General features: G+C 40.2%; 1 protein-coding gene across 11 annotated transcripts in view; it reads left to right on the top strand.

Annotated features, from left to right (window-relative positions):
* The window catches only part of MYT1L (myelin transcription factor 1 like), a 580,462-nt gene extending 562,316 nt beyond the window's left edge, over window positions 1-18,146 (top strand). For 10 of the 11 annotated variants that reach the window (XM_056564080.1, XM_056564081.1, XM_056564082.1 and 7 more), the window contains 4 exons: window positions 190-293; window positions 1,431-1,490; window positions 3,020-3,163; window positions 14,954-18,146. In XM_056564080.1, coding sequence (XP_056420055.1) covers window positions 190-293; window positions 1,431-1,490; window positions 3,020-3,163; window positions 14,954-15,094 — 449 coding nt within the window. In that variant the 3' untranslated portion in view covers window positions 15,095-18,146. The remainder of the gene's footprint in view (window positions 1-189; window positions 294-1,430; window positions 1,491-3,019; window positions 3,164-14,953) is intronic. The other variant, XM_056564086.1, reaches the window with a different exon arrangement.
* The last annotated feature ends 6,383 nt before the right edge of the window (window positions 18,147-24,529 follow it).

Here is a 24,529-nt window from a genome sequence, read left to right as displayed (position 1 = left end):
TTTACATATCTGTTGAACTTTTTTGCACCGGTTGATTTGAAAACCTTTTATTTTCCACCAGAGTTTCCCTTTAAATTCTAACTCTTCAGTCTTCTTATACTTTATCGACAGCGATGTTAATACAAGTGTTACCGGTGATGCTTGATGGTTTACAACTCTATTACATATTTTCCTTTAATATCCCCTTAGGTATAGAAAATGATGAGGAAATAAAACAATTGGATGAAGAAATAAAGGAGCTAAATGAGTCGAATTCCCAGATGGAATCGGATATGATTAAGCTGAGAACTCAGGTAACAGTTTTCTATAAGCAATATTGGAAATGTCTTGCTTAGGTAATTTCCGAAAGACTGGTATTATTGACTCTGCCGAGAAAGCGTACGACTCGGCCATGTATGAGTTCCCTATAGGAAATGCCACTAACTTATCCATAAATTTAAGAAAACAAAATACTAAAAATAAAAATAATGCAGAAAAGCTTTTATTCTCATACTCACCCATCCTTCATGCATGCCCAGGTCATTGTTCCAAAGTGAACGCCACCCTTTCTTGGTCACTATTGCTAACTGTAACACGGCTAAGTCAATGACACGGTAGCATATAACAGATTGTAATACTAAATCTCGATTATCATTGTCATTGTAACGTTTTTCTTTCTTAAAGCCTGCACTGTTTCTTTGTGACATGCATGTGCATGAAATTCCGGATTACATCTCTATGTGACATACGTGAGTGCATCCGTACTTCTGTAAATACCGCCTTCTGTGGCCACAAAATCATGCTGGCTGCATGGTATTCATCAACCAAGACATCAGATGTATTTATGGACAGATCGGGAAAAAAAATTAATTAATTACATGGAGGGTAAGGGTGAGGATGAGAACTTGGTGACCATTTTGAATATCAAGTGTTACATTTCAAGCGTGTGGCACTGTTCTAATAATGTAACAAAAATATATTCAATTTGACCGTCTATGAACCCCAATTTGTAAAAAAAACAAATATAAATATCGGTAAAAATAGAACAAAATAAGAACTGCCTATTGTCTACTGACTTGCGATTATTGACGTAAATTGTAGTAGAATAGTTATGTTTTGTATAATACAATTTAGTGATTATGATTTTTTTTATCATTTAAAGAGGTGGAACTAATAAAAGCACACACATTACGAATAATTTTCCAATCGGCCATCAATTCTAGGCACCATCTAAGCCATTACTGAAGAGTGCTGGCTTACTACCTTGACCATTCCAATTGACCTGTTGGCCTAGTCTGATGGCTAGTCTAACAAATCCATCATCTGGTTCCAAAGTGACCCCTGCTGCTGGTCAGTGACAAACATGTCCATATTCTTTGCTCACTTGAGTCAGTTCCACCTCTTTTGCTTTATTCTATGCCCCCTTTTCAGCTTCTGCTCCCTCCCACTAGGTACTGGACGAGCGTCCTGTTGCTTGCCAAGAACCCTGTGTTGATGAATACCAATTTCATGTAAGTTACACGGGAGGGGAGGTTGTGTGATTTTTCCATGTAACTTACACGAAATTCAGCCTTCGAAGAATAAAACTTATTCATATTCAAGTGGTATTTGATTTCAATTTTTATTTTTATCTTCTAGTTCACATTGTATACACAGGTAGTTTTCTAAGTAGGGGCTCCAGACATAAAATAAAAAGTAGGACATCAAAGATATATATATATATATATATATTATAATTTTTGCCTTAAGTCATATACATTTTTCTTTAAAGAAATTCTAAGGCAAAACTACATTAAAACTTTGAGTTATGTAGGGATTGTTGGTGGTGGTGGGGGGGGGGGGGGTGAAAGATCATTAGCTCTTTCCTGCATTAAAGATTTTTAGTCTAACTATGGAGCCTAAACTTCCAAACACAGACAACTTTTTTTTTCCGGAAGATGATAGTCTATCATTGGTCAGCTAAAATGATTGTACCTTGTTCACTTTTTTTCATCAACTCTAATATAGTGTGTATGGAGACCTTAAAGGGGAATTCCAGTACATAAGTTCTTATCCCTTGTCCACAGATTAGGGGATAAGTGTCGCAGGGGGTCCAGCGTCAACCCGCCCGCTCCATGTATCTAGGAATGCTGAGTGATGTTATCTACAGCTCTCTTCATGCGCGCAGCAACTTCTGCTCCGTGTATCTTTATGGGGGTGCCTGGCAGTAGATCTCAGCTGTTGGACCCCCGCTATCAGACACTCATCCCCTATCCGGTGGATAGGGGATAAGAACTTATGTACCGGAGTTCCCCTTTAAGTATGTCAGACCAGACTGTAGCGATATTATTACCTTAAATCAGTTATTCCTAACCAGTGTGCCTCCAGCTGTGACAAAACTACAATTTCCAGAATACCAAAGGCTGTCTGGGCACACTGGTAGTTTTGCAGTTTTGCAACAGTGGCAGGAACATTGGTTATGAAACAACAGTACCTTAGAATATTCAAGATTACTAAATAACTAAAGTAATATACACATAGTAAACCACATTCACCTTGCAAACCACAGTCACAATGCCTTCTGTATATACACATATATTTATATATATATATATATATATATATATATATATATAGACATAGGGCATATACTAGTTGAGTTTGTAACAACAATATGTTAGTGTTTATTTTTTTATCATTATTCATTTATTTTTACTACCGATTTTATATTAAAACATAAAAAATACTGTTCACTCATATAAATATCACAAGTGACAAATTGAGTTACATCTGTATAAAGAGATACATATATAATTTACTCTTTATCAAATTATTTCCTATAATAATTACATTTTGGTTAAGCTACACTGTTGTATTCAAAGAACACATTTGAAAACAAACAACCAAATAAATGAATAAATAAATTGACTCTTTGGACCATTTGACTATTTATTCTTATCGTAGTTTCGTAGACACTGGTAGTATTGTTGATAACGCTGCGGCTACATTATATGTTTTGTAATACCTTGTGTTGTTCTTTGCACCTGTGTATGCCTTATAGATTACAACAATGGAGAGTAACCTGAAGACAATAGAAGAGGAGAACAAAGTCATTGAGCAGCAAAACGAGTCTCTTCTGCATGAGTTGGCCAATCTAAGTCAGTCTTTAATCCATAGTCTAGCTAATATCCAGCTACCCCATATGGTGAGTAATTCTCATGCATCCTCCATAAAAGCCTCATGTCTATTTGCTGACTGATCGAGCACATTGACTACTTGTACTAACCTCCATGCATAATATAATGGCTTTCTTCCTTTGTCCAGTGTTTGTTGTCTTTTGGTTGTTTCCTTTGAGGTTTTATGTCCATTATTTCATATCTTTAGACAATATATTTGGTTCTTTTTTATGTTTTTACAACCAATGTCTGAACTTCATCATTTATATTCATTTATATCATCAGATGTAGAGATTTCTATTTTCTCTTCAAGTTTTGATCCTATAGATGGAGCAGTAAGTGAGAGCACTTTCTTCCATTGTGGTCTTTACCAACAGTAGTTTGGCTCTTCCTATGGTTCTTGACTAAAAACTTGAGTAGGACATAGCAATAGCCGAGTCTGGTGACCACCCTTTCTTCTCACTAGTCCACCTTTAACCAGGACTTTAACCATCATCTCTACGTATATACTTTACTTCTGCCATCTATTTTTCACATATTTTGAGTAAGTTTTGTGGTGGGGTTTTAGTTACTCCATAAAGACTTTTATACTTGTTGTGTACTTATTATGTCCATTTTTGTTGGGCCTCCATCCTCTCTTTTCACTCTTAGTAACATAGTTCATAAGGTTCAAAAAAGACCAGAGTCCTTAAAGTTCAACCTATATCCCTAATGAGTACCTACTGAGTTGATCCAGAGGAAGGCAAAAAACCCTCATACTAGAGGTAAAAATTCCTTCCCGACTCCAAATATGGCATCAGAATAAATCCCTGGATCAACCATCTGTCCCTATAGATCTAGAATCCATAACTTGTTCCATAAATGTTATTTTTCTCCAAAAATGCATCCAGACCCCTCCTGATCTCTTTTACAGAGTTCCCCATGACCACCTCCTCCGGAAGAGAATTCCTCTTACAGTAAAGAACCCCCGTCTGTGCTGGTGTAGAAACCTTCTTTCCTCTAAATGTAGAGGATGCCCCCTTGTTATAGATACAATCCTGGGTATAAATAGATTATGGGAGAGATCTCTGTACGGTCCCCTGATACATTTATACATAGTTATTAGGTCTCCCCTGAGCCTTCTTTTTTCAAAACTAAATAACCCCAATTCTGCTAATCTTTCTGGGTACTGTAGTCCTCCTATTTTCCGTATTACTCTGGTTGCCCGTCTTTGCACCCTCTCCAGCTCCACTATATCTTTCTTGTACACTGGTGCCCAGTACTGTACACAGTATTCTGTGTGTGGTCTGACTTGTGATTTGTACAGTGGTAGAATTATTTTTCTTGTTGTGGGCATCTATGCCCATATTGATGCACCCCATGATTTTATTTGCCTTAGCAGCAGCTGCCCGACACTGGTCACTACAGCTAAATTTACTGTTAACTAAGACTCCCACGTCCTTTTCCATGTCAGTCATCCCAAGTGTTCTCCCATTTAATACATAATCCCAGCCCGGATTTTTCTTCCCCATGTCCATTACCTTACATTTATCATTGTTGAACCTCATCTGCCACTTCCCAGCCCAAACCTCCAACCTATCCAGATCCATTTGTAACAGTGCACTGTCCTCTATTGTGTTTACCGCTTTACAGAGTTTAGGATCATCTGCAAAGTTTGCTACTTTACTATAGAATCCCTCTACAAGGTCATTAATAAATATATTAAATAGAATAGGACCCAAGACTGACCCCTGTGGTACCTCACTAGTAACAGTCACCCAATCAGAATAAGTACCATTAATAACCACCCTCTGTTTCCTATCACTGAGCCAGTTACTTACCCACTTACACACATTCTCCCCCAGCCCAATCCTTCTCATTTTATGTACCAATCTTTTATGTGGCACCGTATCAAATGCTTTGGAAAAATCCAGATATACGACATCCAGCAATTGCCCCTGGTCCAGTCTGGAGCTCACCTCCTCATAAAAGCTGATCTGGTTAGTTTGACAGGACCGATCCCTCATAAAGTCATGCTGATATGGAGTCATACATTTATTTTTATCAAGATATCCCAAAATAGCATCTCTTAGAAAACCCTCAAACAATTTACATACAACGGAGGTTAAACTAACAGGCCAATAATTCCCGGGGTCACCTTTTGACAACTTTTTAAATATTGGCACCACATTTGCCAAGTGCTAGTCCTAGGGAACAGTTCCTGTTACTATAGAGTCCCTGAATATAAAAAATGAAAATAGTTCTTCAGCTTTTCCTACATTCCTTTGCCACGTGGCATAAAAGGAAACCTGTGTCACTGAACATGTTTTCGGAGCTTTAAGCATCCTGTTGTAGAGCAGATCGATATATAATTTAATGGTTAACCCTTTCTTGCCCTATGACATATATTTAAGTCATGGGTGTGAGTACGTTAATGTGACATAATGTATATTTATGTCATGCACCGTTAACTGTCTTTGAAGCAACTGCAGGAGCTGCACTTATTTTATACAATGTGAGTAAAGGCTGCTATCAGCAGACAACACTTCACAGTCATTGACGGACATAGGTGAACCCGCTGATGGCTGCCAGTTCATGTTGCTCGATCACCTCTCTGTATTGTACAGGCTGCAACGCCGTAATAGTCCATGTAATAGTCCTTATGGGGAATAACAATTTGTGAATAAAATAATAAATAAAAAAAAGTGTTAATAAATGTGAATAAGCCCCTTCCCTAATAAAAATTTAAACCACCTCCCTTTTCCCATTTTTCAAATAAAATTATATATAAAAAAAACAAAAACATAAACATATTTGGTATCGCCGCCTGCAGAAATGTCTGAACTATTAAAATATGATGTTTATGATCTTGTGTGTGGTGAAAAGCGTAAATAGAAAAAAAAAATAGAAATACCAGAATTGCTGATTTTTTGCCAATTCATATAACAGAAAATTTTTTTCTTTTAAAAGAGACCAAAAAGTCCCATCAAAACAATGAAAACTACAGACCACAATGTAAAGAATGAGCCCTCATACAGCCCTGTAAGTTATAGGGGTCTGAATTATTTTTTTTAAATCAACTGGTGCCAGAAAGTTAAACAGATTTGTAAATTACTTCTATTTAAAAATCTTAATCCTTCCAGTACTTATCAGCTGCTGTATGCTCCAGAGGAAGTTGTGTAGTTCTTTCCAGTCTGACCACAGTGCTCTCTGCTGACATATCATATCAGGAACTGTCCAGAGCTGGATAGGTTTGCTATGGGGATTTGCTCCTACTCTGGACAGTTCCTGACATGGCAGAGAGCATTGTGGCCATACAGAAAATAAATTCAAAAGAACTTCCTCTGGAGCATACAGCAGCTAATAAGCACTGGAAGGGTTAAGATTTTTTAAATAGAATTAATTTACAAATCTGTTTAAATTTCTGGAATCAGTTGATAAAAAAAAAAAAGAGTACCCCTTCAGGCCTACCGTAAGCATAGATAAAAATGAAATCGAGAAAGAGCCAATTTCTTTCAAAAACTGATTCCCGTCTGTCTCCAGGTTGGATGTGGTTCTGCAGCTCAGTTCCATTGAAGTGAATCGACCCAAGTTGTAATATCACACTCAACCTGGAGACAGACAGGGAGCTTTTTTTTTTTTTTTTTTAAGAAATTATCTCTGTTTTTCGATTCCTGGATAACCCCTTTAAAGTAGTAAGTAAAACAATATAATATACTAAAATCATATTTCTTTTCATTGCTCCATATATTTTATGGTAAAATGAAAGGTGCCATTGCAAAGTACAATTAGTTGCACATAAAAAAAAAAACAGCCCTCATATAGGTCTTTGGATTGAAAATGAAAAGAGTTATTGTATTTAAAAGGCGAAGAGATAAAAACAAAATGCAAAAATGAAAACAAGCTGTGTAATTTTAGGGTTAAGGAGTAAAAAAATCTCACACAATTCTTTGCTTATTATGGGTTTAGAAGTCCAGTGGGAGGTCTTAATTGTAATTAACAACCTTCCCTGTATAAGTGTATATGCAGAAATGCTGAAGCTGTCAGTGACTAAGACCGCCTCCTGGACTCCTAAGCCTAAAATAAGCAGATATTTAAATGACTAGATTACTCCTCATAACTATATATCGATCTGCTCAGCTCCTCCTGATCTACAACATGATTCTCACAAAACAGATTATACAGTGGTCCCTCAACATACGAGGGTAATCCGTTCCAAATGCACCATCGTTTGTTGAAACCATCGTATGTTGAGGGATCCGTGCAATGTAAAGTATAGGACAGTGGTCTACAACCTGCGGACCTCCAGATGTTGCAAAACTACAACACCCAGCATGCCCGGACAGCCAACGGCTGTCCGGGCATGCTGGGAGTTGTAGTTTTGCAACATCTGGAGGTCCGCAGGTTGAAGACCACTGGTATTGGAGGTTATACTCACGTGTCCCCGCCGCTCCGGACCGTCACCACTGTCGCCGTCCGCGTCGCCGCGTCCCCGGAGTGTCCCCAACGCTCCGGCAAGGCCTCTGCTTCCCCGGCATCCTCGCTCTCCGTCGCCGCCATCACGTCGCTACGCACGTCGCTCCTATTGGATGACGGGACTGCGTGCGCAGCGACGTGATGACGACGATGGAAAGCACCGGCCATGCAGGGGATCCTGAAGAGGACCCGCTGGAGCCCCGAGGACAGGTAAGTGATCGTCAGCGGACCACACGGGGCACCGTAAACGGCTATCCGGTGGCAGCTGAAGCAGTCTGCGCTGCCGGATAGCCATTTATGCGATGGCCCGACATACAAAAGCATCGTATGTTGATGCTGCCTTCAACATGCAATGGCCTCTGAGAGGCCATCGTATGCTGAAATGATCGTATGTCGGGGCCATCGTAGGTCGGGGGGTCACTGTATATTCAATGTGACAGGTTCTTTATAAATATATTTAACTTGTTTATTGAGATCCATACATCTTGAACTCTACCCATGGTCTATTCCTCTTCTCTTTTCTCAATAGCTCATCCCATACACATCTTCAGGATTCCTGTAGAGCTGAGCCTCATCTTTGGAATTCATGATCATTGCTCGATTAGAGCTTCTCTCAGCATCAACCAGCCAACCTTTCATTTTTCATCTCTCTGGAGACTCATTGTTAGTGTTGTTATTGTGGAGTTACCATAGTCACCATATCTGTCCAGTACCGCCTACGTTGTTATCCCCAGTTTATAAATCATTTGTGCAATGCCGATTACTCATCAGCAAACCAAGACATACCTTGTTATTTCATGTTCTCCTTGAGACTGTGGGCAGGACCATCCCCTTCATCGGAACTGTCTCTACATGGTGATATGGGAATAGTACATCTGCTCTTTTCACAAATCACAACACACACAATACCATCATTGTATGACATTAAAGGAAATCTGCAGCAAAAAAAAAGTATCCCCTATCCACATGTTATGCGATAAGTGTCTGATCACAGGTGGTCCGAACGATGGGACCCCCGCAATCCCTTGCACGGGGGCGGGGCCCTGGCATTGCCACGGCTCTCCTATGCAGGAGGCATGTCGGCCGCAGCATGTCGTTGTAGCCGACACGCCCCCCCCATGTATCTCTATGGGAGAGGTGGCGATGCAGCATTCGTGCCTCCCCGCCTCTCCCATAGAGCTGTGTGGAGGGGGCTTGTCCATCGAGCTCAGTGAGCATGCATTAGCCGGTGCGGGAGATCGCAGGGGAGGGGGTCCCAGCGGTCGGACCCCTGCAATCAGACACTTATCCCCTATCCTGTGAATAGGGGATACGTTTTTGTTTTTTTTCCGCTACAGATGTCCTTTAAATATAGTTATTTTATTTCATGTGAAATAGATAAACATATTTCCTATTTTTTAAATGGATTTAATTAAAATAATTTTAAGTGGAAATTTTAAGCAAGGGCAGTAAAGCGAAGACAATGTGATTTTTACTACAATATTTTTTACCTCCTTTTCACATATTGTTGTATTTGTCACACAATGTTTTTATGGATTTGTACTAAATATAAATATTTATTTGCAATACTGCTATGATTCTTTTTTTCATGTCATACAAGAGGAGGAGTGCACATTGGTTAACACCTGGTACTAGACCTTTGGATCTCTACATCTCCAAAAACTATTATTTAATTGGAAACCTGTTGTCTACTAGTCCACGATTGAAATCTGATTTGCCCTTGAAAACTTGCCCATATATACCCCACTGGTGTAAGCCACCTAGCTTACTAGAACTGCCAACCACTTGACAGTTGCAGTATTTCCTATTGCTCCTGGTACCTGTGGAGAGTCTCTGCTGGTGGCCATGTCCAATTGGTAGGCAACTGGATTCCTCTGCTCCGCAAACTATGTCTTTGGCCGTGGTCCTACTGGATTGAACAAAAGCTCTACTTCTGTCTTCACACAGCAATGCTAGCGTGCCAAGACAATCGGCATCTAAAGATGATGCCAGATGGTGGTCTACTTAAAGGGGACCCCAGCCAAAGCATATTGCTTGGTGATTTGGGGTCATCCTTTTCTGGCTCGTGTTTCTTATTTTTATGTGTTTTGACTTCTGACCCTGACCTTGGACCTGTTCCTGATTGTTCCCCTGCCTTGTCCTTCTGTATGGTATGCCTGGTACATGTTGTTCTAGTCCTGGTTCCAACTTCTGACTTTATCTTGGCCTGCAGCATCCTATTGGAGCAAGTTCATCCCACCTTGAAAGCCAAAAACAGGAAACGTGTAGACTCTGCGTCCCAGTCTAGCCTGCTTCATTTGTATTGCAGTTTAGAGAATCCACTTTCTGGTACATGACCATAACAGAACCGTGAAGCCATGGATTCAAAAAGTATTGCTGCTTCTACCTTCATCTATTGATGTCTATGAACAAGAGGCACAGCAAGGCTCCTTCTAGAAGTGGAAAACTTTTTTTTTTTAAATCAAACAGATTTGAAAATTACTTCAATTAAAAAAAATCTTCATCCTTACAGTACTTATTAGCTGCTGAATACTACAGAGGAAATTATTTTCTTTCTGGAACACAGAGCTCTCTGCTGACATCACGAGCACAGTGCTCTCTGCTGACATCTCTGTCCATTTTAAGAACTGTCCAGAGTAAGAGAAAATTCCCATAGCAAACATCTGCTGCTCTGGACAGTTCCTAAAATGAACAGAGATGTCAGCAGAGAGCACTATGCTTGTAATGTCAGCAGAGAGCACTAATTTCCTCTGTAGTATTCAGCAGCTAATAAGTACTTGAAGGATTAAGATTTTTAATAGAAGTAATTTACAAATCTGTTTAACTTTCTGGCACCAGTTGATTAAAAAAAAAAAAAAAAAAAGTTTTCCACCGGAGTACCCCTTTAATACATTATAGGGACGTAAAGGCTTTTCAGGGATTTATTAAAGAGAAACTGACAGCTATTACATTTGTACTAAACCCAATATACTGGATTATAGTGCGGGGGAATATCTGTAAAAAGAAGTGTTATTTACATTAGGTATCTCCAAAATTATGCCCATTATGCTCCAGTGCAGAGTGGAGTTGGGGAGCTGGCTCGCCCAGCTTCTCTGCCTCATCAATGTTTTGCTCCTAGTCCGGCCCCTTCCATGACATCAGAGCCTGGGGGGAGCTCTGCTCCTTGCTACACCAGACTGTAGCCAGGCAGCGGTGTGCTCACTCCCGGAGGTCTCACATTACAGAAAGGGACATGCCGGGGACGTAATATTGATGAGGCAGGAGAGCTAGGTGAGACCGTTCCCAACCTCCATTGAGAGCTTGGGCACAAAGGCAATGGACCTACTAATGGGCATAACTCTGGAGATACCTAAAGTAAAGATGTGAGTAACACTTCTGTTTACAGCTATTTACCTGCACTATTACCCAGTATAATGGGCTTAGTGTGGGTGAAATATCTGTCAGTTTCTCTTTAAGCTTTATCAACCATTCACTTCAATGGTAACTGAGCTACAGTTGCCCATCTGGGCCACAACAGAGCTGAATTCCTAAGGCTAGGTTCAGACTACGGAATTTCCGACAGAAATTCAGTCGTAAAATTTCCGTCCGAAATTCCGCTTGCTAAAATGTCTAGTGTAGTGAATGGGTTTCCGTTCACAAATTCACACTTCGGAATTTGTGAAGTGGAAAATCCGCTTAGAAATTTCCGCCTGAAGAGAGGCGGTGCGGAAATCCGCGCGGAACACATTGCAGTCTATTGGAGACTGCAGTGTCCGCGCGGTCCTAGCGCCAACTGATTCAGCCGGAGCTAGCAGCACTCGGAATCTCCGGGCAGAAATTTTCTGCCTGGAGATTCTGTAGTCTGAACCTAGCCTAAGGCTCCAGACCCCATTCTAGCTTAACTCAAATGGATTGGTGCTTAGACAATCCACTTTCTGGTATAGGATGTCTACGTTGTTGGCCAGGAGGTTCATGTCAGTGCTGCACGTAATGTTATAGAATCTGGCTGCTTGTAGAATCAGGCTTCCGCTGCCGCTAAGTACAGGAAAGTAGGAGTATCTTTGCAAAGTTGTCATTCAGGGACCTAACATGTATAGCTTGGTGTACATGTTAGGCCCCTGAATGACAACATTACAAAGAGAATCCTACTTTCCTGTACTGAGCGGCAGCTGAAGCCTTTTTTGACAATTTATTAGACAGTTGAAAAAAGGTTTCATTGTTGGACAACCTCTACAATACAACATATACTATTTTGTAATATCTCTTTCTTGAGTGTAGCAGATCCAGCTATTGATCACACCTCAGCTGCTGTTTACCTTAACATACGCATGACATCACATGACATCATGTCCCCAAACCTGGAAGCACCAGACAACAGCCCATACCTGTGGCAGCGGTACTTGGCCGTCTCATTTTAGCCACAAGAGATGTAGATTGTTTGTTTTACCCTTAAAGCCATTGGCACTTACTTGAATTCTCATGTTAGACCAAAGGAGTCAATGACTGAATTCGCACTAATGTCGCCAACTCGCCATCACTGACCTAGTCCAACGCTAGATGAATGGGTCTACTGTGGGGTCTGGACAGGTCTGGTGAAGCGGCTAGCCTCTCTGTTCCAATATATTATTGACTTTATTTAACAACAGAAAATAGTATTCCTCGTCCCCAGTTTATCCAAAGGTTTTTCTGTGATGTCTGCATTTCCTCATAGAAGAACTTCTTTCTCTTTAAAGGGGTACTCCAGCCCTAAGACATCTTATCGTGGGGGTCAAGCTGCTGGGGACCCCTGCAATCTTGCATTCGGCACCCACCTCTTTGAGCCGCATGCCGTGCTGCCAGCTCACAAACTGCCGGGTGCCGACCACGGGGCCGGAGTATTGTGACGTCACGACTTCACGTCCCCGTGTGACGTCACGCCCCACCCCCGCTATGCAAGTCTATGGGAGGGAGCTTGACACCCCCTCCCATAAACTTGCATAGCGGGGGTGGGGCGTAACATCACACGGGAGCGGAGTCGTGACGTCACAATACTCCGGCCCCGTGGTCGGCACCTGGCAGTTTGTGAGCTGGCAGCGCGGCATGCGGCTCAAAGAGGTTGGTGCCGAATGCAAGATTGCGGGGGTCCCGCTGCTGGGGATCAGACATCTTATCCCCTATATTTTGGAGAGGGGATAAGATGTTCATAGTTAGTACGGTCGAAAAAAGACAAATGTCCATCAAGTTCAACCAGGGAATTAAGGGGTAGGGGTGTTTTAGGGCCGGAGTACCCCTTTACTGTACAAGGAATAGGAATCATTGCAGCAATGGACTAAAGTGTATCCACAGGCACCAATCACAGTGATATAAGTTCCATTTATAAAAAATATAGTATGAACATAACAGTAAAGTGCAATGCTGTAAGGACAAGGGGGGCATTCATCACTGTAGGTGTAAGTGAAGCATTTTTATACACTTTTTATCTGTGCTGATAATGTGTAGAGAACCAGATTTATTAAATGGTCACGGGGCATATGATACCTTTTGTGGAGGTCACATCTTCTGAAATTTCACTCTTCACATACACCAAAAAGCTAAGCTAAGTCTGGGCTGGTGTAGTTTAGAAACTTTTTGATGGTTTTGCACCTTTTCTTGCGCCTTTTCACAAAAAGTATCATAATAAGACCAACCTTAACCGCTGGTCTGTACACACTATTGTTTTTTTTAGAGTGTAAACCAAAAAGGTGCAAAAAATAGCCTAAGGTGCAGTGCTGCCCCAAACGTGAGACAAATCTACACATAAAAACAGTTCTAAAGACAATGATAAATGCCCTCAAATGTTTTTTTTTTGTAGTCTGAGCTTTATTGCTTAGAGGAGATTCATTTGATGCAGCTCTAGCGTGCACTGTGTCTCACTGATCCATCTAGGTTTGGAGTCTTAAAGTGTAAGTCCAGCAATGGTCTCCTACCCATTCTACAAAGATTGTTGCAGAGTGGGGCAGCTCACACTGGACGGTATAGTTGCTGAACCATACAACGCCCAGCAAGTTCTGTGCACGGGTCCCATTCAAGGCTTATGCACAGAACTCACTGGGCAACTGTGCTTCCCAGTATGAGCCGTGTCTCTTTGCAAAGATCTCTGCAAAACGGTTGGAAGACCAATACTGGACTTTAAAGGCAAAGGGGTGGACTTATCTCTGATGCCGATCTTAATGCAACAGGTAGGCTGTCTGTCTGTGCGCTCTTCCTGAAATCCTGAGAGATTTTAAATAAAGTTTATGCTTGCTCAGCTGCGCTCGTTGAATGGTTAGCTTACGACATGGTTTTGAGCAAAGTGGCATGGTCACCAGCACACTTTGCGCAAAACCATGTCGTAAGCTAACCGTTCAACGAGCACAGCTGAGAAAGTCAAAAAGTCACATAACTGCGGAAATTTCTCATTGTGAATAATAATGCAATGTTTTCCCCCTTTTTTTTTTATTTGTGATAAATGCCCCTAAAATGTATTAGCATTTTAGCTCTCCTTTAGAAGGAAAAAAAAAGTCTTTAAATCTTTAAAGGGGTATTCCAGGAACAATTTTATATATATATCAACTGGCTCCAGAAAGGTAAACAGATTTGTACTTTACTTCTATTAAACAATCTTAATCCTTCCAATAATTAACAGCTGCTGAAGTTGACTTGTTCTTTTCTGCCTGGCAACAGTGTTCTCTGCTGACATCTCTGCTTATCTCAGGAACTGCACAGAGTAGAAGAGGTTTGCTATGGGGATTTGCTTCTACTCTGGACAGTTCCCGAGACAGGTGTCATCAGAGACAGAAAAGAACAACTCAACTTCAACAGCTCATAAGTACTAAAAGGATTAAGATTTGTTAATAGAAGTCATTTACAAAATCTGTTTAACTTTCTGGAGCCAGTTGATATATAAAAAAAAATTTTTCCTGGATAACCCCTTTAAATGGGTACTCTACTGGCCAGTGTTCCGAACTAAATGTTCCGAACGCGGTTTTCGTGCTGTGGGGTCGGCCACGCCCCTTGTGACATCATGGCCATGCCCCCTCAATGCAAGTGAATGGGAGGGGGCATGACGGCCATCACGCCCCCTCCCATAGACTTGCTTTGAGGGGGACATGGCCGTGACGTCACAAGGGGCATGGCCGACCGCCGCAGTGCGAAAACAGCGTTCAGAACATTTAGTTCGGAACGCTGGCCAGTGAAGTACCTATTTAAGTCACGCAACGCCCCCTTGGCATTTGCACTAGTCATAACAGTATATCCTTTTTTTTCTACCTGGAATGTTCCTTTAAGTTTGGAGGATCTGATTTTTTGGGACTTTGGTCATAATGACAATTCACCTACACGAAGAAAGGATGTTCCAAAAATAATGCCGATTCTTTTCTATCTTGTAGGATCCCATCAACGAACAAAACTTTGATGCCTACGTGACCACGCTGACGGACATGTACACAAACCAAGATCGCTATCAAAGCCCCGAAAATAAGGCACTTCTGGAAAACATCAAGCAAGCCGTAAGAGGAATCCAAGTCTAAAAGGGAAAGGTTTTGCTCGGACAACGAACTAAAAGACGCCTCTTGTTTTCTGCTGCTGTAATCTACCAGAAAAGTGTTATATATATTTATTCATTCTGAGACAGTGTTATGCTTACAAGACTCCATGATGATTTTATGTCTTGCTTTAAGAATAGTACCTGCTGAATCGATTTTGAATACATTCACATTTTGTACGTTTTCATATAAGCTAACATTGTGTGATATGCCATGTAATGTTTATAGCTGCTAATGTATGCACATTTTTAAGGTAAATATATTTCTGAAAAACAAAAAGGGAAGCTGCCGAAGAGAAATCGAGGGTAGATTTTTTTATGCTTTGTTGATCGATGTTTTAGTATTTTGAACTGGAGAAGACAAATTCCCCTAAACGGTATTGCCATCTGCTGCCACTTTCTAGAAAAATTCATTTCGGTCTCTGAAAACGGAAGATTTTAGGCTTTGGAAGAACATATACCACCATGCGCACACTGTTTTACGGCAAGCAGTAAAGTGAAATGGCTTTATTTTTTAAAAAAAGGACCTTTCTAGTATAAGGCGGAATGATTTTTTACATTTTTTAATTTTGTTTCCGATGCGGTCTAAACAAGTGGTGCAAATAAATGAGTTTCTTTTTTGTTGTTTTTTTTTTTGAAGAGCGGACATTTGAGAGATGTAAGATATACTTTGTTTGACGTAAGACAACATCAAGCTATGAAAACCTACTACAGGGGGGGGGGGAAGTCAAAGCAGCTTAAAAGCACTTTTCATTCATAAGTGAACTTCATCTGATCTCAATATGGGAACCTCCATTGTTGAACTATATTGGAAGAGAACGTTGAGATAATTCCTACTGATCTTTTTTTCAAACAGACTTTGGAGAAAAAGCCACTACTCACCCTCCATTCCCAGATCGACTCATTTCCCTTTGAACTTGCGTGTTACACACACAACAAATATACTTGTACTGGATTCCTGCATTTTTGATCGAGGATGAAAGACACTATTTTTAATACATTTTCTGTTGCCTTTTTTCATTGTGTTTTCATTTCAAATTGGGGGTTTTACAGGTAATGCAAAAAAAAAAAAATATAAAAAATAAAACACATTTCTGATCCCTGGAATAATTCCAAAAAAGTAGATTTAGTAGAAAAGAAAAGTAGAACCTTTTTACGTCTAATCATTTTTCCCCATGCAGGTTGTGTTTGTCTCTCGCGACAACAAGAAAAAAAACATTTGGAATTTGGATTGTTGTTGAACTGTCCTTCTTGGGAAAAAATGTGAAATTTTGTTAGAAGACCAAACTTTAGACAGCACTTATTTTTTATTTATAATTTAGCTTTTTTTTTTTATTGTGCTCATTTCAATGCTGAATTGTTGAATTTATTTATTGTTTATTTAATTATTTATTTATTTATTTATTTATTTCATGCATTTAATGTTATTTCAACATGATTTATGTTCTTCTAAACAACTGCACTAACCATATGCATAAGACCACTTTTTAAGTCGAGGACGTGTTGTGTTTATAAAGATGTCAAAAAGGATTCTTATTTTTTATTTAAATCGCATATCTTTTTTTTTTTTTTCCTTCCACGTGTCGATGTTATGCAGAAAGTACAATGTACTTTCAGAATTTTGCTATGAAAAAAAATACAAATGGAAAAAAAAACAAAAAAAAAAAACAAAGATGGTTTTTTTTAAGAAAAAAAAAGTAAAAAAAAAAAAAAATATTTTTAGCAAAATAGGACTTACAGGGTCATTGTCCCCACAATGTGCCAGTTGATAATTTGCACTTACCTTGTCCTATATATCCATAATATACGGAGGTGTGCAATTTTTTTTCGTGTCTATAGCCTTTGTGACACTGACGAGAAAAATTTTAAAAAATTACAAAAAAAATATATTAAAAAAAATATACAAAAATAAACAAACAAAACAAAAGGACAGAACATACTGGAAGCCATGATGGCTGTTTCAATACTATCGCTAAAGGGAGGTTACAGGGATCTCACAACTAATATTCTAATACAATACTCAACCTCGGTATATATATGTATAAATATATGTATATCCCAGCGGCACTTTATACTATTCACTGTACAAATGCTAACAGTTTTCCAAGAGGACTTTAATAACTAGCTGGGAGAAGATTATGTAATTACTTTGGGGGCTTTGCAGTATGTTCTCTGTAAAGGCCTGTTTTTTTGTTGTGCTCTTAGTCGTAGCGGTCATGCTCAGAACTGCCTTTTCGAAAGTCGAAGCAAGGTGCTTGATGTTCACCTTCTGCCATATCCATGTCATATATCGTCCCGAAAAAGGGGAAAAAAAATACTCTCTTTTTTCGGGGTGGTTGACCATTGTTAATACTGGCATTAGCCTTTTCCACGGCATTGTGTCTGCAGCTTATTCGCCAATATAGTAATGCTTTCAGTAGATTAATAGATAGTATCAGTTGGGAATATTATTGTTATCACCTATGTACAATGGAAAGGGATTTTAAGCACAAACCTGCTGCTCATTTAATGGTGGTACATGATACTGTATCAAATCAAAAAAAAAAAACTATCTGTGACTATTATATATAGGGATCACAAAAAAAGTGTCACATATTAGAATGCTGATCTTTCATATGGAATTATTGTGAGTCATCGAAGTTTATTATTTATTCTAACTTATTGTTCATATTCATTTCTAAGTTGGATTTAAGTAATCATTTATTAAGACAGAATTTTGTATAAACTATTTATTGTGCTCTCTGTGGAACTGAAGTTTGATTTATTTTTGTACTACACGGCATGGATTTGTTGATGACATTTTAATTTTGCGATAAATGTGTGGAATCACAAGTTGCTGTGATACTTCATTTTTAAATTGTGAACTTTGTACAAATTTTGTCATGCTGGATGTCAACACATCTTACTCTAAATAAAAGAGGAAAAAACAATGCGTTGCCATATTTGTAGCACGGTGGTGGTGGGTCTATGACCGGTCAACATTTTCACCTTACCTAATGTACTGGCAGCCATAGCAAATAAATATTCAGCTAATAGTAGTAGTGTTTAGTGTTGTTTATTTGGCTTTTTTTTTTTTAAGGGAATGTACCATCCAAAAAATAACTTAGAGTTTAAAGGGGTTGTCCTGAAACCACCTGCGTATGCTGTCAAAAAGTATAATAAAGCAACTTACCAGTATAATGTTATTAGCCAAAGTGCAGAGTTCTCTACATATCAGATCTCATCTCTTCCTTGTAGCTGTGACATATCACACTCTCAGAGTGAACAGCTTTCATCCCTGCCCCCTCCCCCCTCTTGTCTGCTCAGGACAAGACTAGTGAAGTGAAGGAGGGAGCTCATATTATTGCTCATTAGATTCACTTAATAGATAAGGCAACAGGAAGCTTTTTTCAGTCACAGTTGATTCAGTCACAAAAGGCTTCCTACTGCCTTATCTAATTACACATAAATCTAATGAGCAGTAGTACAACCCCCCCCCCTTAACATCACTATTCTTGTCCAGAGTAGACATGGGGAGCAGGGATGGAGCAGTTGGATTTATTGTACCTTTTGAGACCATAAACAGGTTGTTTCTTACACCGAACAACCCCTTTAAATCAGATTTTTATGTAAAATGATCTCCAGAACGAGGTCTTGACTCTCCCCACTAAGCTCTCTGGCCCCCATCTTCTAAGACCTACTCGTCTTGGCAGTGACGGCCAACTTAGCCAATCACCAGCAGCAGGGGTGTCCCGCCTCAGTCGGTAATTGAACGAGAAGTCCATCTTTGCAGGGACAAGTGCGTCTTAGAAGATGGGGGCCACAGAGCTCAGTGGGGAGAGTCAGACCCTGTTCTGGAGATCGTGAGGATGTCCCAGAGAGTGGACCCCCCCAACACCCGATTCCACTATCAGGCACTTATCCTGTGAATAGGGGATAATTTAATAAAATATTTGTAAATTATTTTTGGTGATTTTTTTTTTTTTCTAATTTTCCATTTTACTATCTATTCTATCTTTACTATATATTTTAAATACCGAAATGTTGTAGTTTCCATGCTAACCACTTGGCCTAAAACTAAGCTGAGACTTCCTGCTCTGTCTGAGATGATAAGGAGGAGGCTTCTGGAAAGGGATATGTACAGCATCAAAGTGAAAGGTGACACCAGTAGATAGAGAAGACAATGTGAGATCAACCTCTCCTTCTCTGTAAAATAGTTCTTTCCAAACTAGGTGCCACAACATATTAGCGTGTCCCCAGATGTGTAGTCATATTGTCCTGTCCCGCAGCAGCTCCTTACTGTTCCTAAGTGGCCATGGCCCATGCTGCTGATCTTCAACTGGCAGCAAGCGGCATGGTGACTTTAAATCAGTGAGTTGCAGTGACTGCCGGGACTTCTGAGGAGTGATACCCCTGATGTCGTGCCGAGGAGCAAAGCAGGAGGACGTCACTCATCAGACTCCTGCCGAGACTGCACTAGAACCTGTTGGAGCAGCACTGACAGACACAGGCCTGGTAAGTAATGGTACAGAAGTGGATCAAGGAGTGGGGGAAATGAAATAGCATGGGGGGGGGGGTCAAGGAGGGATCAAGTGACGGGGGGAAGGGGATCAAGGGGGATAATGATGTGGCACAGGGGGGATCAAGGGTGGTGAATAAAGTGACACAGGGGGTGATGAATTGAAGCACTAAGAGTGCAAAGTGTTATGTGAGCAGAAAGGAAAGAAACAGTAGCAGCACAGACAGGAAGAGGTTACACTAAGCACTGGACTACTGATGATGATTGCAAGCCTTCAGACTAAAGAGAAAGAAAGTTACATTTAAGAGGCAGTATTGTATACATGCAGTACTACTAACTCTGGTATTTACACAAGGGACAGGTGCCCAACACTCTATAAGTGGTCAGATATGAGAGTGGTGCCTTGATTTATATTTAACTTACATAATGGATCCTCTGGAGCAGGCAGAAAGGCTCATAGATTGCATGTCTCTAATGAACAAAGTAGTATCAAAGCTCCACCCCAAGTTTCTGGGTTCCATGCAAGTCTCCCTATTACTAGATCTAGCATTACCCTCACAACAGGCAGTGCACAGCAGATTGCAAAGACTGAGGTGTTTTTTTCTGGAAGTGAGAGTCATTTTTAGTAAATTAATTGATTTTTAGTAAATCAATGTTACAGGTCACATAGGCTGTTGCATGGGGAAAAGTTGTTTGAAAAAACTATAAAAATTCAATGGTCATTTGCAATGTCCCTCCATGTGATAGCCTATCACTTCATTTACCAAAGATGAACCCTTATCCCAGAAAAACAACTCACTTCTGCAATCTGATGTCTATTGCCTGTTGGTAGGGGAAGTCCATCTCTGTACTGTGATTTGCTAGAGAAATTGGGAAGGAAGTAAATACTGTTTGTGCTACTAGAAAACAGCTTAACTCTAGTCTCACCCGCTGAAATTCAGAGAATGAGAAATAGCTGTCCACTATAATGGAGACTCTCAGTAGCTCAGCAATAGCAGTGATGGCTCTAAAATCTTTTTGCCACCACTCTATATGGGTAAATTAATAAAACTAAAAAGTTTTTAATTATTTTTAAGTGATGGTTACACTTTAATGTGGTACTTCTGTTATGAAAAACGTATTCCTAACTGCAGGGATAAATGTCTGATTGTGGGGGATCCGACTGCTGGGACCCCACACGATCTCCAGATTGTGCCCATTTTTTTTTACTGCAGAGCACTCCAGCCCCTACCTTCCATGATGTACTAGTCTCAGCAGTATTCAGCTGCTCAGTCAGTCACTGGCTGCAGTGGTGTTCCACGGTTAAAAGGAGTTATCCAGGAAAAAACTTTTTTTTCTATATCAACTGGCTCCAGAAAGTTAAACAGATTTGTAAATGACTTCTATTAAAAAATCTTAATCCTTTCAGTACTTATGAGCTTCTGAAGTTAAGGTTGTTCTTTTCTGTCTAAGTTCTCTCTGATGACACCTGTCTAGGGAAACACCCAGTTTAGAAGCAAATCCCCATAGCAAACTTCATCTAAAGTGGGCGTTTCCCGAGACACATGTCATCAGAGAGGACTTAGACAGAAAAGAACAACCTTAACTTCAGAAGCTCATAAGTACTGAAAGGATTAAGATTTTTTAATAGAAGTAATTTACAAATCTGTTTAACTTTCTGGAGTCAGTTGATATATATAAAAAATATTTTTTTCCTGGAATACCCCTTTAATGTTGAGACCAGTTCATCTTGGAGGCTGGAAGCTGGAGCACTCAGTGGTAAGAGACAGGCCCAGTCTTTAGATTTTAGGGGTCCCAGCAGTCAGACTCCTATGATCAGGCACTTATCCCCTATCCTGTGGATATGTTTTTATTTTTATTTTTTAAAGGGGTACTCCGGTGGAAAACTTTTTTTTTTTTTAATGAACTGGTGCCAGAAAGGTAAACAGATTTGTAAATGACTCCTATTAAAAAAAATCTTAATCCTTCCAGTACTTTTTAGCAGCTGTATGCAACAGAGGAAATTCTTTACTTTTTGAATTTCTTTTTTGTGTTGTCCACAGTGCTCTCTGCTGACACCTCTGTCCATTTCAGGAACTGTCCAGAGCAGCATAGGTTTGCTATGGGGATTTTCTCCTGCTCTGGACAGTTCCTCATACAGTCATCAAGTGTCAGCAGAGAGCACTCTGACAACACAAAAAAGACATTCAAAAAATAAAGATTTTCCTCTGTAGCAAACAGCTGCTAATAAGTACTGAAAGGATAAAGATTTTTTTTAATAGAAGTAATTTTCAAATCTGTTTAACTTTCTGGTATCAGTTCATTTAAAAACAAAAAGTTTTCCACCGGAGTACCCCTTTAAGTCATGTGACAGTAGGGGAAATTCTAGAGAAAAGTAGGGAGCAGTACTCCCCAGCCTGCTCCCTACATTTCCTCATGCCGTTGCAATAGCTGAGGAGCAACAGATCGGAGACGACCAAGTCCCCAAATAGTAGTACAGTAATGCGTCCTGTATTATCTTCTTAGGAGATAAACCTCAGGAATCAATGTTACCTAAACATAAACAGTTTAAAGGGGTACTCCGGTGAAAAACTTTATTTTTTTAAATCAACTGGTGCCAGAAAGTTAAACAGATTTGTAAATTACTTCTATTAAAAAATCTTAATCCTTCCTGTACTTATTAGCTGCTGAATACTACAGCGGAAATTCTTTTCTTTTTGAAACACAGAGCTCTCTGATGACATCACAAGCACAGTGCTCTCTGCTGATATCTCTGTCCATTTTAGGAACTGTCCAGAGCAGCATATGTTTGCTTTGAGGATTTTCTCCAATTCTGGACAGCTCCTAAAATGGACAGAGATGTCAGCAGAGAGCACTGCGCTCATGATGTCAGCAGAGAGCTCTATGTTTCAAACGGAAAATAATTTCCACTGTTGTATTCAGCAGCTAATAAGTACAGGAAGGATTAAGATTTTCTAATACAAGTAATTTACAAATCTGTTTAACTTTCTGGCACCAGTTGATTTAAAATAAAATAAAAAGTTTTTCACTGGAGTACCCCTTTAACCCCTTAACGACGCAGGATGTATATTTACGTCCTGCGCCGACTCCCGCGATATGTAGCGGGGTCGCAGCGCATCGCGTCGGTCCCGGCGCTCATCAACGGCCGGGACCCGCGGCTAATACCACACATCGCCGATCGCGGCAATGTGCGGTGTTAACCCTTTAGAAGCGGCGGTCAAAGCTGACCGCCGCTTCTAAAGCGAAAGAGAAAGTATCCTGGCTAGTCAGTCCGGCTGTTCGGGACCGCCGCGGTGAAATTGCGGCATCCCGAACAGCTTACAGGACACCGGGAGGGCCCTTACTTGCCTCCTCGGTGTCCGATCGGCGAATGACTGCTCCGTGCCTGAGATCCAGACAGGAGCAGTCAAGCGCCGATAACACTGATCACAGGCGTGTTAATACACGCCTGTGATCAGCATGAGAGATCAGTGTGTGCAGTGTTATAGATCCCTATGGGACCTATAACACTGCAAAAAAAATGTAAAAAAAAGTGTTAATAAAGGTCATTTAACTCCTTCCCTAATAAAAGTTTGAATCCCCCCCCTTTTCCCATAAAAAAATAAAACAGTGTAAATAAAAATAAACATATGTGATATCACCGCGTGCGTAAATGTCCGAACTATAAAAATATATCATTAATTAAACCGCACGGTCAATGGCGTACGCGCAAAAAAATTCAAAATAAAAAAAAACGCATTTTGGTCACTTTTTATACCATTAAAAAATGAATAAAAAGTGATCAAAAAGTCCGATCAAAACAAAAATCATACCGATAAAAACTTCAGATCACGGCGCAAAAAAATGAGTCCTCATACCGCCCTGTACGTGTAAAAATAAAAAAGTTATAGGGGTCAGAAGATGACATTTTTAAACGTATAAATTTTCCTGCATGTAGTTATGATTTTTTCCAGAAGTGCGACAAAATCAAACCTATATAAGTAGGGTATCATTTTAACCATATGGACCTACAGAATAATGATAAGGTGTCATTTTTACCTAAATATGCACTGCGTAGAAACGGAAGCCCCCAAAAGTTACAAAATGGCGTTTTTTCTTCGATTTTGTCGCACAATGATTTTTTTTCCCGTTTCGCCGTGAATTTTTGGGTAACACGACTAATGTCACTGGAAAGTAGAATTGGTGACGCAAAAAATAAGCCATAATATGGATTTTTAGGTGGAAAATTGAAAGGGTTATGATTTTTAAAAGTGAGGAGGAAAAAACGAAAGTGCAAAAACGGAAAAACCCCGTTCCTTAAGGGGTTAATGACAAATCCATCTCTGCTACATCTGTGTACACAGTATGTGCTGGTTTACAGTGTGAGGATCTTCAGCCTTCCGGAGGGCACCATGGAAAGGTTTGGATGCTTATATAAATAAAGTTTCTTTCCTTATGACATCCTATCATGAATCGAGTTGTACGAAAACAGGAAGCAGAAAAGCAAATATACTCCATGTTGTTTTCATGGCCAAAGTGACGCATCCAGAAGAGTCTAGAAGAAGGAAACATTCTTGGCGTGTGGCGTCTAAGTTTCCATTGATGAGATGAAGTCATGGAAAAGAAAGGTGAGACAATCGGATAGGAAAGGTGAAGTTATAAGGCAGTGTTTCCCAACCAGGGTGCCTCCAGCTGTTGCCAAACTACAACTCCCAGCATGCCCGGACAGCCGTTGGCTGTCCGGGCATGCTGGGAGTTGTAGTTTGGCAACAGCTGGAGGCACCCTGGTTGGGAAACACTGTTTTAGGGTGCGTCACACGCTCTTTTTTTTCTTTTGCGGGTTTTCCGCTGCGTTTTGGAAAGGGTGCGGGCTCTTCTCGGCTATCCGCAGCAGATTTTCCACGTAGGAATTTACGCTGCGGAAAATCCGCCGCAGGCCCCATT

The sequence above is a fragment of the Hyla sarda genome, chromosome 3, assembly GCF_029499605.1.
Source record: "Hyla sarda isolate aHylSar1 chromosome 3, aHylSar1.hap1, whole genome shotgun sequence".
NCBI lineage: Eukaryota > Metazoa > Chordata > Amphibia > Anura > Hylidae > Hyla > Hyla sarda.
Note: the sequence above shows the minus strand (reverse complement) of the source record. Positions and strands in the feature narration are given on the sequence as shown.